General features: G+C 45.4%; 1 protein-coding gene across 1 annotated transcript; it reads left to right on the top strand.

The window, feature by feature from the left end:
• Window positions 1–714: 714 nt before the first annotated feature.
• On the top strand, window positions 715–16,299 carry LOC311492847 (uncharacterized protein; the record flags this gene model as incomplete). The annotated part of the gene is made up of 7 exons (XM_084551264.1): window positions 715–745; window positions 2,393–2,539; window positions 2,645–2,728; window positions 3,058–3,165; window positions 7,688–8,005; window positions 15,768–16,091; window positions 16,244–16,299. 7 exons carry the CDS (start codon window positions 715–717, stop codon window positions 16,297–16,299), a joined length of 1,068 nt encoding a protein of 355 aa, XP_084407390.1.
• Between the last annotated feature and the right edge of the window lie 424 nt (window positions 16,300–16,723).

Here is a 16,723-nt window from a genome sequence, read left to right as displayed (position 1 = left end):
GTGAATGAAATGTAGTTTTTCATTGACTGACTGATAGTTCAACTGGTTTCTCTGGTCCCTGCAGATAATGTGACCTACAGTCAGTCATGTGTAAAGTCAAACCCACAGCATGCAGCTGATTTGTGTTTCTCTCTGTGTGTCCTCTCAGTTTCCCAGCATGCCCTGGCAGGTGTGGTGCAAGTGAATGAGGGGGCGGAGTCTGTCCTGCTACCCTGCCACTACTTGGGTTTTTTACCTGAGGACCCCACAGTGATTTGGACCAGGAACGATCTCAGTCCCAAATCTGTCCACAAACGAGGTGAAACAGATGAAGTTAAAGGTCAGAACCAGGTTTACAGGGGGAGGACATCGATGACGCCTGATGCTCTAGACTCTGGAGACTTCAGCCTCACTCTGACAAAACCCCACCTCTCTGACAGCGGCAGCTACACCTGCTCCATCAGTAATGGAAGAGGAGAACTGAGAGTGACAGACGTACATCTACAGGTCAAAGGTCAGAAACAAACCTCAACATGTGTTCACTGTTTAAATATGAGGAGGAAGAAAAAGACTCAACTGAACCTTTGTGAGGTTTCACTTTCTGTAGCAGAACATTTGACAAACAGCAGTGGAGACAAGAGCAGCACCTCATTCATTCATTCATTCATTCATGCTACAAGATATGACAGAACCAGTATTAACTCTGTCAAAGACTGGAAAACCTGAAGGAAGGTGATGGGTCCTTCTAAGAGTGTTAGAGAAAAGTGTAAGGAAGAGTTTCTCACAGACATTTAGCAACGATGAAAGGATGAAAATCTAACTCAGGTTTTTATGTGATCCAGGAATGAAGTTTGAAAGCAGCAGTGTTTTCATATTATTAGGAACAGTCTGGGGAGACATTCCTGTAAAGATGATGTGTTGTGTTTCTGCTAATGTGATGAGATGCTTCTAATTAGGGCTGTCAATAGATTCAAATATTTCATTTCATAGTTAAATTCAAATGAATCACACATTCTTTAAAAGTCTGTTTCAGATAAACCCGGAAGGTACATTTGAAAGTTTTTAATACTCTTCTCAACGTAAGAAATTAGAGGACAAGAGCTTGGTGCCAGAGAAAAGAAAGTAGAGCATAGGAGGTTGGTATGTGAGAGAAGAGAGTAGAGGACATGTGTTTGGTGCATTGTCCCCCAGCAGCCTAGGCCTATAGCAGCATAACTAAGGGATGGTTCAGTCCAGTTCTAAATATATGCTTGGTCACAAAGAAAAGTCTTAGTCCTGACCTTAAAAGTAGTGAGGATGTCTGCCTCCTGAACCCAAACTGGGAGCTGGTTCCACAGGAGAGGAGGCTCCTCAAGAAAAGGAGGAGGCCTACTTTTTGAAATTCTAGGAAACCATAACTCGGAATAAACTTTGAGATGGAAGTGATCTGTTGGGATGATCTGGTCAAATTAGGTCTTTAAGATATGATGGAGCTAGGCCTTTAAGGAACCTGTATGTGAGGAGGAGGATTTTAAATTATATTCTAATGGGAGGCAATAAAGAGAAGCTAAAACTGGAGTAATATGATCTCTCCGGTTAATTCCTGTCAATGCCCACACGCAAAGAACCTGTATAAACATATAGGTTTTAATATAGGTTTTGAATATATATGACATACATAAAATTGGCCGTTTTCATATATACGCATATGCTATATATATGCAGCATATATGCACAGATAAACTGCATATAGGTTTCATATATGCGCATATATCCTCATATAGGTTCTTTCCGTGTGGGTGCTCTTGCCGCAGCATTTTGAATCAACTTTTAAAGAGTATTTGGATCCAGACAGTAATGAATTACAGTAATCCAGTCTGGACAACACTAATGCATCAACTAGTTTTTGATCCAGTGGTAACTCTGTTCACATCCACAGTAAATGCAGATAACTTAGTTCTAGTAGAGAGGAGACTCTGACAGGACGTTGAAGATGAACTTATCGTCCAAAAACCCATTCCTTTATCAATTACTGCTCCTTTTTCTCTGCTTGACTTCATCCTCTTCTTCTTTGGGGAGTTTTGTCAGTTTTGATGCTACAGGGTGTATTACTGCCCTCTACAGAGTAAAATGATTTACTATGACCACTGTGTTACTGCTGCTTTAATCACATCCTGATTTCAGTTGACTTCAATGATGAACTAATCCCAGAAAACTCAGTGTGTTTGTCAGTGAATGTAGAACTCACCGACACACTGATCATTTATCATCAATGATTCTATGGATCAGTTTGAAATATTCAGGGAGTAATGGAAGAAGAGGGAGCAGCCACAGTGAGCTGTTAGATGAAGAGCTGCAGACTGAACACCTCCAGCTTCTCATCCAGGAAACAAACACCTGCCTCTACAGTTGATCTGCTTTATTGTCCTCTCAGACCAGCAGGTGGACGTGAAGGTGCAGGAAGGGGCGGAGTCTGTCATCCTACCATGCAGAACAAACGCTGACCTGCCTGAGGACACCTCAGTGGAGTGGACTCACTCTGAGCCAGAACTCATCATGGTCCATGTGTATCGAAACGGAAGTAACCAACTTAACAATCAGGACAGGTTTTACAAAGACAGAACGAAGATGAATGAAGACCTGCTGGAAACTGGAGACCTCAGTCTGACCCTGAAATACCCCACAGAGAGAGACTCTGGATCATACATCTGCACCGTCTACAGAGGCCAAGACATCCTGAGAGAGAAAGTAGTGCTGCACCACCTCAAAGGTACTGTAAGGACTGTAGATACAGGTCAGAGGTCAGAGGTCAGAGCTGTAGATACAGGTCAGAGGTCAGAGCTGTAGATACAGGTCAGAGGTCAGAGGTCAGAGCTGTAGATACAGGTCAGAGGTCAGAGCTGTAGATACAGGTCAGAGGTCAGAGGTCAGTACTGTAGCTACAGGTCAGAGGTCAGAGGTCAGAGCTGTAGCTACAGGTCAGAGGTCAGAGCTGTAGATACAGGTCAGAGGTCAGAGGTCAGTACTGTAGATACAGGTCAGAGGTCAGTACTGTAGATACAGGTCAGAGGTCATGTTGTTCTTTATGTTTCTCCACAGAACCACCTCCAGTCTGGCCTACAGTTCTCCTCGTTCTCCTGGTTCTCCTGCTTGTTCTTGGTGTCGTTGGAGGTCTTTTGTTTCATTGTCGACACTACTTCATGTCAGGTGAGTCTCTACTACTACACTACCCATAATGCTGATGGTAACATGTGTCCTGTGGAGGAGACTTGTTCCAGCTGCTGAAAGAGTTCAGAGTTCAAACAGCTGCTACAGAGAGCTGAAGAGAAACTTCCAGGTTTAGTTCCAGAAGTCAGAAACTCTTCATCAAACATGTCTGCAGCACTTTACAGGACGCTTTGACTAGTTACCAAGGAACGAGTCAGGAAGACATCAGGGACAAACGGAGACACAATCCAGCTCTAATCAGAAGCTCCTGACGTCCTCAATCAGGACCTGAGCTCTGAGCTCATGAGTCCAGGTCTCTCCCAGTCCCAGTAAAATCAGAGCAGAGGGTTAGGGTTCTTCCTCATTGTAGCACCCTATAATGTTATAATTTCCTGATAATGTAATAACGCCTGAAAATGTAATAAAATTTGCACTTAACTCGATCGAAAATGTAATAAAACCCAATAATGTAATAACTTCACCAATGATGTAATAAAATATCCTGACTGAAATTGTAATAACGTTTTTACCAATAATATAATACCTTATTACATTATTGGGAATTTATTACATTTTCAGGATTTCTTTTTTTTTTTTCTTTCAAAACTGATTATGTAATACTTGACAGATAATGTAATATATATGTTCATTTTCAGGTCAGAGTTCTACATTTTGTGTTTTGAGAATCTAAGAATGTTATATACACTGGATTTCAAACAACACAGAGACTATTGGGTTAAATTGCAAACCTTGAGTAGCATACAGCCATATGCACATGTGCAGAAACGCAGGGACATGCAACTACATCCTGGTCTTACTGAGAGGGTGATGGACTTACCTCCTTGGGAGACCAGAATTCCAGCTCAGATAAGCTTCTGAGCAGCACTGGAGACCCCAGGTAACTCTTCCCTAAACGTACCTCTTCACAGATTTCCAACAAATCACTACCTCATGAAAACAACCACAAACCAACAAAACAACTTTCAGTAACACTTCATTTGAAGAGGGCATATCCACTCATAAATGGTTATTATATCACTTATTATATCACTTTCAATGTCAAATTGACATCTTACTCTATGTCAAGTGACATAGTGGTCAGCTGACATACTGTCATACTTTTAGCATATTATGAGATTTACTTGTATAAATAAAGATTAAGTAAAAATCAAAATGACAAAACACAACTGAAATGGTTATTTTTCAAACTCCTTTTTGGGGTTCATACAGGGTTTCTGAAGTTGTATGTTGTTTCTAAGATTAAGGATTTAAATCCCGTTTTATTGACGTGACAACGCTATCTGCTGGTAATGTCAGTAACGTGTTTATATCGGATTTTCCATTATACAGTCACTAGTTTTGTTATAAAAATTATGCTTTTGATATGTTAATTAATTTCAGACGCCGGCATCCTGGCCACTAGAGGGCCTGCAATGGAGAACATGATCAGGGCCTTTTTCAGTGGTGGCTAGCTGAAAATATGTCCAGCAGCAATGAAGCTTTCTTAATAAATGGAGATTGCCTCAAAAAAGATATCCTGGTTTGGGCTTCCAATTTTATACTATGGGGCCGTGAACACAGCATTTAAGAAATCTGGTCACCTTACTATGTAACTAGTATATTACTAGAATTGTTTCTCCTGTGCAATCACCTGCTGAATTTCAACTTCATACAGCAGTGCCCGGTTTTCAAGATAATTGAGCCAAATACAGACAGTCAGAAATTCCTGCCTTTATATATAGATATATATATATATATATATATATATATATATATATATATATATATATATATATATAGATATATATAGATATATATATACAGTCAGGTCCATGGGACATCGACACAATTCTAATCTTTTTGGCTCTATACACTACCACAATGGATTTGAAATGAAACGAACAAGATGTGCTTTAACTTCAGACTTTCAGCTTTAATTTGAGGGTATTTACATCCAAATCAGGTGAATGGTGTAGGAATTACAACAGTTTGTATATGTGCCTCCCACTTTTTAAGGGACCAAAAGTTATGGGACAGTTGGCTGCTCAGCTGTTCCATGGCCAGCTGTGTGTTATTCCCTAATTATCCCATTTACAAGGAGCAGATAAAAGGTCTAGAGTTCATTTCAAGCGTGCTATTTGCATTTGCAATCTGTTGCTGTCAACTCTCAATATGAGATCCAAAGAGCTGTCACTATCAGTGAAGCAAGCCATCATTAGGCTGAAAAATTAAAACAAACCCATCAGAGAGATAGCAAAAACATTAGGTGTGGCCAAATCAACAGTTTGGAACATTTTTAAAAAGAAAGAACGCACCGGTGAGCTCAGCAACACCAAAAGACCCGGAAGACCAAGTAAAAAACAACTGTGGATGTAGAGGATGAATTCTGAAGTGTTTCGGGCAATATTATCTGCTCATATTCAGTCAAATGCTTCAGAACTCATTGGACGGCACTTCACAGTGCAGATGGACAATGACCCGAAGCATACTGCGAAAGCAACCAAAGAGTTTTTTAAGGCAAAGAAGTGGAATGTTATGCAATGGCCAAGTCAATCACTTGGCCTGAATCTGATAGAGCATGCATTTCACTTGCTGAAGACAAAAGTGAAGGGGAAATGCCCCAAGAACAAGCAGGAAGTGAAGACAGTTGCAGTAGAGGCCTGGCAGAGCATCACCAGGGATGAAACCCAGCGTCTGGTGATGTCTATGCGTTCCAGACTTCAGGCTGTAATTGCCTGCAAAGGATTTGCAATCAAGTATTAAAAAGTGAAAGTTTAATTTATGATTGTTAATTTGTCCCATTACTTTTGGTCCCTTAAAAAGTGGGAGGCACATATACAAACTGTTGTAATTCCTACACCATTCACCTGATTTGGATGTAAATACCGTCAAATTAAAGCTGAAAGTCTGCTGTTAAAGCACATCTTGTTCGTTTAATTTCAAATCCATTGTGGTGGTGTATAGAGCCAAAAAGATTAGAATTGTGTCGATGTCCCAATATTTATGGACCTGACTGTAAATGAGGAACATACAAAATGACCATGTCAATTGTCATGAAGTTCTGTCATTTTGATTATGACATTGATGCTGACATTTTTACTTAATCTTTATTTATACAAGTAAATCACATAATATACTATAAGTATGATAGTATGTCAGCTGTCCACTATGTCACTTGACATAGAGTAAGATGTCAATTTGACATTGAAAGTGATATAATAACCATTTATGAGTGGAGGCCATGTTTATGTCAGGTGTCATGTAATGTGTATGTAGGTGTTATGAATGCTTATATATACCCTCTTCAAATGAAGTGTTACTGAAAGTTGTTTTGTTGGTTTGTGGTTGTTTTCATGAGGTAGTGATTTGTTGGAAATCTGTGAAGAGGTGCATTTAGGGAAGAGTTACCTGGGGTCTCCAGTGCTGCTCAGAAGCAGTCTCCCAAGGAGGTAAGTCCATCACTCTCTCAGTAAGACCAGGATGTGGTTGCATGTCTCTGCGTTTCTGCACATGTGCATATGGCTGTATGCTACTCAAGGTTCGCAATTTAACCCAGTAGTCTTTGTGTTGTTTCAAATCCGGTGTATATAACATTCTCAGATTGTCAAAACACAAAATGTAGAACTCTGGCCTGAAAATGAACATATATATTACATTATCTGTCAAGCATTACATAATCAGTTTTGGAAAAAAAAGGAAATCCTGAAAATGTAATAAATTCCCAATAATGTAATAAGATATTACATTATCGGTAAAAACGTTATTACAGTTTCAGTCAGGATATTTTATTACATTATTGGTGAAGTTATTACATTATTGGGTTTTATTACATTTTCGATCGAGTTAAGTGCACATTTTATTACATTTTCAGGCGTTATTACATTATCAGGAAATTATTACATTATAGGGTGCTACACTCATCCATTCATCTGAAGAAAGAATAAATAGCCTTTATTTGTCATTATATTATACAAGTATCATATAATGAGATTGCATGGTCAGACATGGAGGGTCGGTCCTGAACCGCTGCACTGCGCGCGCCGCCACTGTGGGCCAACCTGACCGGTGCCTAACACCTAGCATGTTTTGACGATGGTAGGAAACCGGAGTGCCCGGAGAAAACCCACGCAGACACGGGGAGAACATGCAAACTCCAAACCCCGGGGATTTGAACCAGCGACCTTCTTGCTGTGAGGCACCAACGCTACCCACTGTGCCACCGTGCTGCCCACTGATTGGTTCCTCATTAGTTCCTGACTTCTTCTTTGGTAACTGCTCCAAATGTCCTGAAGAAGAAAACTGGTGTTCAGTCACAAACTAGTTTCCACTGGTTTGTGTCAGAGGTGTGACAGACGTCAGGTGAGCTCAGGTCACCTGGTTGATCCACGTCCTCAAACAAACTGAACACTGAGTCCTCCAACAACATGAGACACATAGACAAGGATGGACAGAGACGTCCTGTTACCATCAGAGCTGCTGCTGCTGTCTCTACAGCTGATGATGTGATTTGTTGTCCTCTCAGTCTACCAGGTGGAGGTGGATTCAGGGGTGGAGTCTGTCCAGCTGACCTGCAAAACCATAGCTCACCTGCCTAAAGACGCTAAACTGGAGTGGACGGACAGAGACTACAAGATGGTCCATGTGTATCAGAACGGCTCTGACCAGCTTGAAGACCAGAACCAGATTTACAGAAACAGAACAAAGATGAAGAAAAACCTGAAAACTGGAGACCTCAGTCTGACCCTGAAATACCCCACAGATGGAGACAACTACACCTGCACTGTCTACAACAAGGAGGGAGACATCCTGATGAAGAAACAAGTGAAGCTCAGAGTGAAAGGTTTTTTTTTCTTTTTCTTTCCTTCTTTCTCTCCCCTTCTCTCCCTCCATTCTCTCTCTCTCTCTCTCTCTCTCTCTCACCCTCTCTCTCTGAGTGCATGCTGGTAGTGAGTGTGGTGAGCAGAGACTCTGAGCGAGTGATTTCTGACTTTTTCTGTCTTTTTTGATTCATGTTTTCTTGTGTAGTGTGTTTTAAGTTTCTGGTGATAAGTTAGTGGTTTGATTGTTGGTGTGTTTTTGTTTTTTCGGTGAGTTGGAGTCTCAGACTCCATGGTGAATGGAGACTTCTCCCGGCTGACTTGGAAGCACGGCATCAAAGTTGGTGCCAGCTTTCCGTGCAGCGTGGAGGAGGTCGGTTTGGCCGTAGGAGAGGTGGTCGGTCACAGTTCTGTGAAATCGGCCGCTAGGATGAACAGAGCTGTGGTTTTATTCTTGGATCAGGTGGAGAAGGTGAACCAGGTTGTGGAGACGGGTTTCACCGTCAATGATATGTTTGTGTCGGTGCAACCGTTGATGCTACCCGCAACAAAGGTCATTCTGTCTAATGTCCCCCCTTTATCACTGATGAGTTCCTAAGCAGAGAGTTATCTAGACATGGAAAAGTTGTGTCTCCTCTTAAAAAGATCCTCTCTGGCTGTAAGTCTCCATTGTTGAAGCATGTGGTGGTGGGGTTAGGATAAAAGGCCACAATGGTCAAGTCCTTCCTCCAGGAAACAAAGAATATGAAAGGAGTTAAAGTGGAAGATTATTTTCCTGATCTGGAAGGTTTTTACACCTCAGCCAGGTTCCACATGAGGAACAGAGAAGAATCAGCTTTAACTGATCAGGAAGTCTTCAGGCTGAGGAAACTAGTGCTTAAAGTTAAGAGACAACACTTCAGCAGTGATGATGGAAAAGGCTCTTTCAGAATCAAACACATGGATGTTCTTTTTCTACAAGAAACACACAGTGATGCAAACATTGAGGTAGACTGGAACAGAGGATGGGAGGGGGAGGTGGTTTCTAGTCACCACACAGCAATCAGTGGAGGAGTGGGTCTCCTGTTCTCCAGGAACTTCACTCCAGCTTCTCTGGAGGTCCAGCATGTCGTAGAGGGGAGGTGTCTTTTAGCTAAGGCTCTTTTTGACCATTTTATTAACTAGTGCAGTGCCCGTCGGAAGTATGTATTCCTATAGTGGGAGCCTACAGGTGCTGTGTATGAGGATTAGTGGAAATATTAGAGCGGAGAAAACCTATTTTACCGATATATTTTACATTTCTTATCCAAACAACGTCAAACGAGACACCTGCCCAGTTTCAAATCAATCGGGCCAACGGTTCGCGAGATATGCGTGCCACAGACACACACACACACACACACACACACACACACACAGACGCTTCTTGATTTATAGATAGATGGCGGACTACATGCTAGTTTTCCTGCTGGAGAAGATATTGAGCCTATTAGGGTTACCAGGGCAAAATATCATTTCTCCTTGAGTTTGGTTTCTTCTAAAGCCGATTTGTAAACAGTGCTCAAGATTTGTGCGCATGCTCCGCCTCTTCCTCTCCGTTTTTGGTGAATTTTTGAAAGTGGCTGTTTTTGATGCCATGGCAACCGGAGTAGTGGAAATATTAGAGCGGAGAAAACCTTTTTTACTGATATATTTTACATTTCTTATCCAAACAACGTCAAACTTAGCAGTGCACATCTTCGTGCCCGTAGTGAGACACCTGCCCAGTTTCAAATCAATCGGGCCAACGGTTCGCGAGATATGCGTGCCACAGACAGACAGACGACAGACAGACACACAGACGCTTCTTGATTTATAGATAGATATCTATTCTCCAAACAACGGTGCAGCGAGGAGGATGTTACTGAAGCAAGTTAGTGACAAACTGAGTGACTGTGGCTCGGAGGATTTTTTATTCTTGGGAGGGGATTTTAACTGAAAATGAGTTTTTAGAGCGTAACCATGCAGAGCCTCATCCAGCCTCCCAGCATGCTCTGAGGCAGCTGCTTCACTCTCATGGCCTGGTGGATGACTCCAGGCAGTACACATGGTCCCATTCTAGAGAAGATAGGGTCTCCTTAGCCAGACTTGACCGTTTTTATTGTTTGAAGCAACATTTTAATATTTTTAAAATGTGTAGAATCATGCCAGTTGGGTTTACAGATCATTCCCTGCTTTTATGTCATGTTTATATTAGAAACATTTCACCTAAGAGTGCATACTGGCATTTTAACTCAGTTTTAACTTTTGATAAGAGGTTTAAAGAAGTTCTTAGTTACTTCTGGAATGCCTTCAGACAGAGAAAATGTGGATTTACACGTCTGAGACAGTGGTGGGACCATGGGAGGATAGAAATGAAGCTCTTGTGTCAGCAGCACACACTCAATGTCACAAGAGACATCACCAGATCTGTAAAAGACCTGGAGACTGATATAGTGGAGCTAGAAACAATGAGTGAGTCCACAGGAAATCGAGGACATATTGAAATCCTCAAAGCTAAAAAAATGGCTTCAACCAACCTGCTGGAGACAAAAGCACATGGTGGACTGGTGAGATCCAGAGTACAGAACATCTCAGAGATGGATGCACCGTCCAGCTTCTTCTTTGGTCTGGAGAAGAAACGAGGACAAAAGAATCCAGTGATCCACTCTCTCCTGTCAGGCTCAGGGCAGGAACTGACAGAACCTGGACAGATCAGAAGGAGAGCTGTTGGTTTTTATTCCTCTTTGTACTCCAGTCAATATGAAGAGGATGAGCCATTGTGTCAAGAGTTCTGCAACGGTCTGCCTCAGGTCTCTCAGGAGACCAACTCACAGCTGGAGAGGCCTTTACAGCTGCAGGAACTTCACGGCGCTCTGCAGAGCATGCAGGGGTGGAGGGCTCCCGGCATCGATGGCCTGACTGTGGAGTTTTATAAAGCCTTCTGGGACATTTAATCAGCTGATCTTTTAGATGTTTTTAATGAAAGCATGGCCTCAGGTTCATTGCCACTGTCCTGCCACAGAGCCATAATCACTCTCCTGCCTAAGAAAGGAAACCTGCAGGACATTAAGAACTGGTACCCTGTGTCTCTGCTTTGTATGGATTACAAGATCTTGTCCAAAGTCCTGGCCAACAGGCTGAGAGCGGCGGTCCATCAAGTCATCCATCGGGACTGATTTGACCTGGTTTTAGAGAAAACATTGTTTTATCTGCTTATGCTCGTCTCGTCTCGTCTCGTCTTCTTCCGCTTATCCGGGTCCGGGTCGCGGGGGCAGCAGCTTCAGTAGGGAAGCCCAGACAGCCTTCTCCCCAGCCACTTCAGCCAGCTCCTCCGGAGGAACCCCCAGGCGTTCCCAGGCCAGACGAGAGATGTAATCCCTCCATCGTGTCCTGGGTCGGCCCCGAGGTCTCCTTCCGGTGGGAAATGCCCCAAACACCTCTCCCGGGAGGCGTCCGGGAGGCATCCTTACCAGATGCCCTAGCCACCTCAACTGACTCCACTCGACGTGGAGGAGCAGCGGCTCTACTCTGAGCTCCTCCCATATGTCCGAGCTCCTTACCCTATCTCTAAGGCTGAGCCCGGCCACCCTGCGAAGGAAACTCATTTTGGCCGCTTGTATTCACGATCTTGTTCTTTCGGTCATTACCCAAAGTTCATGACCATAGGTGAGGATTGGAACGTGGATCGACCGGTAAATTGAGAGCTTCGCCTTTCGGCTTAGCTCTCTCTTCACCACGACCGACTGGTTAAGCATCCGCATCACTGCAGATGCCACTCCGATCCGCCTATCGATCTCCCGCTCCCTCCTACCCTCACTCGTGAACAAGACCCCGAGACACTTGAACTCCTCCACTTGAGGCAAGACCTCCTCCCCGACCGGGAGTGGGCAATCCACCCTTTATCGACTGAGGACCATGGTCTCAGACTTGGAGGTGCTGATCTTTATCCCAGCCGCTTCACACTCGGCTGCGAACCGCCCCTCACTGGGAACAGGTCCGACTTACTACCGGTTACACGGACCAAACTCTTACTCCTTTGGTACAGGGACTGAAGGGCCCTTAGTAAGGGGCCATCCACCCCATAGTCCCGGAGTACCCCCCACAGGATGCTCCTGGGGACACGGTCATAAGCCTTCTCCAGATCCACAAAACACATGTGGACTGGTTGGGCAAACTCCCATTTCCCCTCCAGCACCTAGTGAGGGTAAAGAGCTGGTCCATGGTTCCATGTCCGGGACGAAAACCGCATTGTTCCTCCTCGATCTGAGATTCAACAATCAACCGGACCCTCTTTTCCAGCACCCTGGCATAGACCTTGCCGGGGAGGCTGAGGAGTGTGATCCCCCTATAGTTGGAACACACCCTCTGGTCCCCTTTTTTAAAGATGGGGACCACCACCCCGGTCTGCCAATTCAGAGGTACTGCCCCCGATGTCCACCCAATGTTGCAGAGACGTGTCAGCCAGGACAGCCCTACAACATCCAGAGCCTTGAGATACCCAGGGCGGATCTCATCCGCTCCCTGAGCTCCGCCGCGGCGGAGTTGTTTCACTACCTCGGCAACTTCTGCCCCAGAGATTGGACGATCCAACCCCAGGCCCTCCGGCTCTGTTTCCTCTATTGAATATGTGTTGGTGGGATTGAGGAGCTCCTCAAAGTATTCCTTCCACCGCCCGACAATATCCCCAGTTGATGTCAGCAGCTCACCACCCCCACTGAAGACAGTGTGAGCGTTTTGCCGCCTACCCCCCCTGAGGCGCCGGACGGTTTGCCAGAACCTCTTCGGAGCCGATCGATAGTCTTCTTTCATAGCCTCACCGAACTCCTCCCACGCCTGAGTTTTTGCCTCATCGACTGCCCTTGCCGCAGTTGACAGCTCTGCTCCTCTCTTTACCCAAGTGTCCAGAACATACGGTCGCAGGTCAGATGATACGACTACAGTCAATCATCGACCTACGACCTAGGCTGTCATGGTGCCAAGAGCACCGATGAACAACCTTATGCTCGAACATGGTGTTAGTTATGGACAAACTGCAACTCGCACAGAAGTCCAATAACTGAACACCGCTCGGGTTCAGATCAGGCAGGCCGTTCCTCCCAATCACGCCCCTCCAGGTCACGCTGTCATTGCCCACATGAGCGTTGAAGTCTCCCAGCAGGACAATGGAGTCCCCAGTCGGGGCGCCATCCAGCGTCCGTCCTTGGACCTCCAAAAAGGGCGGGTACTCTGAGCTGCTGTTCAGCGAATATGCACAGACAACAGTCCGGACCCGTTCCCCGACCCGAAGGCGCAGGGAAGCAACCCTTTCGTCCACCCGGGAGAACCCCAACGTACAGGCAGATAGTCCAGGGGCAAGCAAAAAGCCCACCCCGGCCTTCTGCCTCTCACCCGGAGCAACTCCAGCAAAGAAGAGAGTCCAACCCCTCTCAAGGACTTGGGTTCCAGACCCGACGCTATGTGTTGAGGTGAGGCCGACTAAATCTAGGCGATAGCGCTCAACTTCTTCCACAAGCTCCGGCTCCTTCCCCGCCAGAGAGGTGACATTCCATGTCCCAAAAGCCAACTTCCATAACCGAGGATCGGACCGCCAAGGCCCCTGCCTTGGTCTGCTGCCCGATCCACAATGCACCGGACCCTTCATGCTCCTCCTGCGGGTGGTGGGCCTACAGGGAGGCGAGCCCATGTCTCCCGTTCGGGCTGGGCCCAGCCGGACGCCATGGGAAAAGGCCCAGCCACCAGGCGCTCGCCCACGAGCCCTAGCCCCAGGCCTGGCTCCAGGGTGGGGCCCCGGTAACCCTCCGGGCCGGGTACACGGTCTCTTAGTGTTCTTCTTCATGAGGGGTCTTCTGAACCGTTCTTGGTCTGGCCCTTCGCCTAAGACCAGTCTGCCTTGGGAGGCCCTACCAGGGGCAAATTGCCCCGGACAGCATAGCTCCTAGGGTCATTAGGACACTCAAACTCCTCCACCACGATAAGGTGACAGTTAAAGGAGCTATGCTGATGATGTCATTGTTTTTTGAAATAGACATTTTAGCTAATATTACAAAAGATTTTAATGTTTTATCATCAGCGACTGTGAATTGGAAAAAAGTGAAGCTCTTGCAGTCGGTGAGTGGCGTGATGGTCTCCCAGTTCTCCCCCAGAACCTGGTTTGGAAGAGAGACGGTTTGAAATACCTTGGTGTCTTTTTAGGAAACGAAATAAAAGTCCAGAAGAACTGGGACAGCGTCACAGATAAAATAGAAGGTAAACTGGCTAAATGTAAATGGATGCTTCCTCAGACGTCTTACAAAGGTAGAGTAGCCTCTCAGCTCTGGCATGGCCTGACATGTATGGACCCCCCCTCAGGTTTACTAACCCAGATTCAAACAAGAATGATCAGTTTCTTCTGGGATGGTCTACACTGGGTACCACAGAGTGTACTGTTTTTATCCAGGGAGGAGGGGGGACAGGGCCTCGTCCACCTGGCCAGTAGAAGGAGGGGGGACAGGGCCTCGTCCACCTGGCCAGTAGAAGGAGGGGGGACAGGGCCTCGTCCACCTGGCCAGTAGAACAGCCACATTCAGGTTACAGTTCATCCAGAGGTTCCTGACAGGTCCGTCAGACCTGGTGTGGAGAGAAGTGGCTAGTTGTATTCTCAGACGTGTGAATAACCTGGGACTGGATGCTGCTCTGTTTTTAACTGATTCTAACTTTCTAAATGTAAGGGTTTTACCTCCGTTTTATCAGGTGTTTTAGATCCTGGGCTCTTTCTAGCCTTAAAAAAAGTGAAAAGTCTAACTGGTCTAGTCTGCACTGGTTGTTGAAGGAGCCACTGATCCACGGGGCGAGGGTGGATGTGTGCAGCGCTGCCACGCCTGGGCTGATGGGGGTGCTGCGCCAAACTAAGACCTTGTGCCTGAAGCAGCTGGTGGATGCAGCAGGTCCAGACTTGACTGATGCCCGGGCCGTGGGCTCTCTGCTGGGTGGCTCAGAGGGTCCTGGGGCTCTGGAGGCAGAGGCTCTCTGGAAGGGACAGAGGCCTCATCAAGGCCCCATGATTTTGCTTCAAAGGCTTTTATCTCTGTTCTTAACCCTGCTGTTACCAAGAAGCTGAATGAGACTGTCTTCCATCTTTTCACTGAGTGGACAACTCACTGAATTCTTTAATCTTTAACTGTTGTTGGTGAAAAGTTCTCTGAGACCAGCTTCATCTTTGGTGCAGGCTACAAAAAGACAAAGCACATTAAGTGGCAGCTACTGAACTTCCTGTCAGGAGAGGCTGAATGAGCCATATACGTGAGCAGGAAGAACTAAATGGAGGACAGGGTGGGCCAGGAGGACACTTCAGTGTGGCTTTGTAATGTCAGGTCCAGACTTTGGCTGGAGTTCAGATTTTAGAAGATGATGGCAGACTTGGACACGTTTGAACAACAGTGGTGTTATAAGAACGTTATTTACACTGTGGAAGATGAACTTTTACTGGATCAATCTGTGTGTGTCTTATTTATTACTATGATGATCTCTATGGAAGATGACTCATGTGTTCATGGAAATGAAGTATTTCTGTAAAATCTAAAAAAAAAAGTCAAATCTCTTTCTTTCTTTCTCTCTCTCACAAACAACCAACCATCAAGACTCTGATCATCTGCAACACCTTTCTAGATCTCTGTCCTGTTCCTTCTGCTCTCATCTGCTTCTGTCCTTCAGCTTTCTCTACAATCATTCAATAAAGTCATGAAAACCTGCTGCTGCTGCTGCTGCTGCTGTCTCTACAGCTGATGATGGGATTTGTTGTCCTCTCAGTCTGTCAGGTGGAGGTGGATTCGGGGGTGGAGTCTGTCCAGCTGCCCTTCAGAACCACAGAGCTGCCTGAAGATGCTGAAGTGGAGTGGAGGGACAGAGACAACAGGATGGTCCATGTGTATCAGAACCGCTCTGACCAGCTTGAAGACCAGAAACAGATTTACAGAAACAGAACGAAGATGAATGAAGACCTGCTGAAAACTGGAGACCTCAGTCTGACCCTGAAATACCCCACAGAGAGAGACAGAGGAGAATACAGATGTAGAGTCTGGAACAAGGAGGGAAACATCCTGAGATGGAAAACAGTGGAGCTCAGAGTGAAAGGTCTTTCTTTCTTTCTTTCTTTCTTTCTTTCTTTCTTTCTCTCTGTCTGTCTGTCTTTGTCTCTAACTGTCTTTGTCTCTGTCTGTCTTTGTCTCTAACTGTCTTTGTCTCTAACTGTCTTTGTCTCGAACTGTCTTTTGTCTCCTCTGCAGACAGAGTCCAGGTCCAGGATGTAACGTCTCCTCTGATGGCTGAAGAGTCAGTTTGATCAGGTTGTTGATCTTTGATTATTGATCAGTGAAGGATCTGATGATGATTTCAAAGAAGATAAAGCTGCTGGTGAAGCAGAGTTCATGTCAGCGACCTCCTCCTGCTTCAAGTAAAACCCTCAAAGTCAGTCAACACTTTGGAAGAGGGAACTAATGACCTTCATTCAAATGTCCAGCAGAGGGCAGTCCTGACTGAAACCTTCAACAAGACACAAGACACTGTTGGAATTCCAGGGTTAACCTAGCCTGGCTGACGCGACTGCACATCTCAATGAGATGCTGGTCTGGAAACTACGTGTTTATTTTCTCGTATTTGAGGCGTGGTTTTACAAATGCCTAGAGCCGTTTATTGGGCGCTACGAATGTCTATCAAATGCGCCTGGTAATTCCCATGCTGCCTTGCGCGCGATTCATAGCCAAAGC

This window comes from Chelon labrosus (assembly GCF_963514085.1).
Source record: "Chelon labrosus genome assembly, chromosome: 1".
NCBI lineage: Eukaryota > Metazoa > Chordata > Actinopteri > Mugiliformes > Mugilidae > Chelon > Chelon labrosus.
The sequence above is the reverse complement of the archived record's forward strand: the minus strand, read 5'-3'. Positions and strand labels throughout refer to the sequence as shown.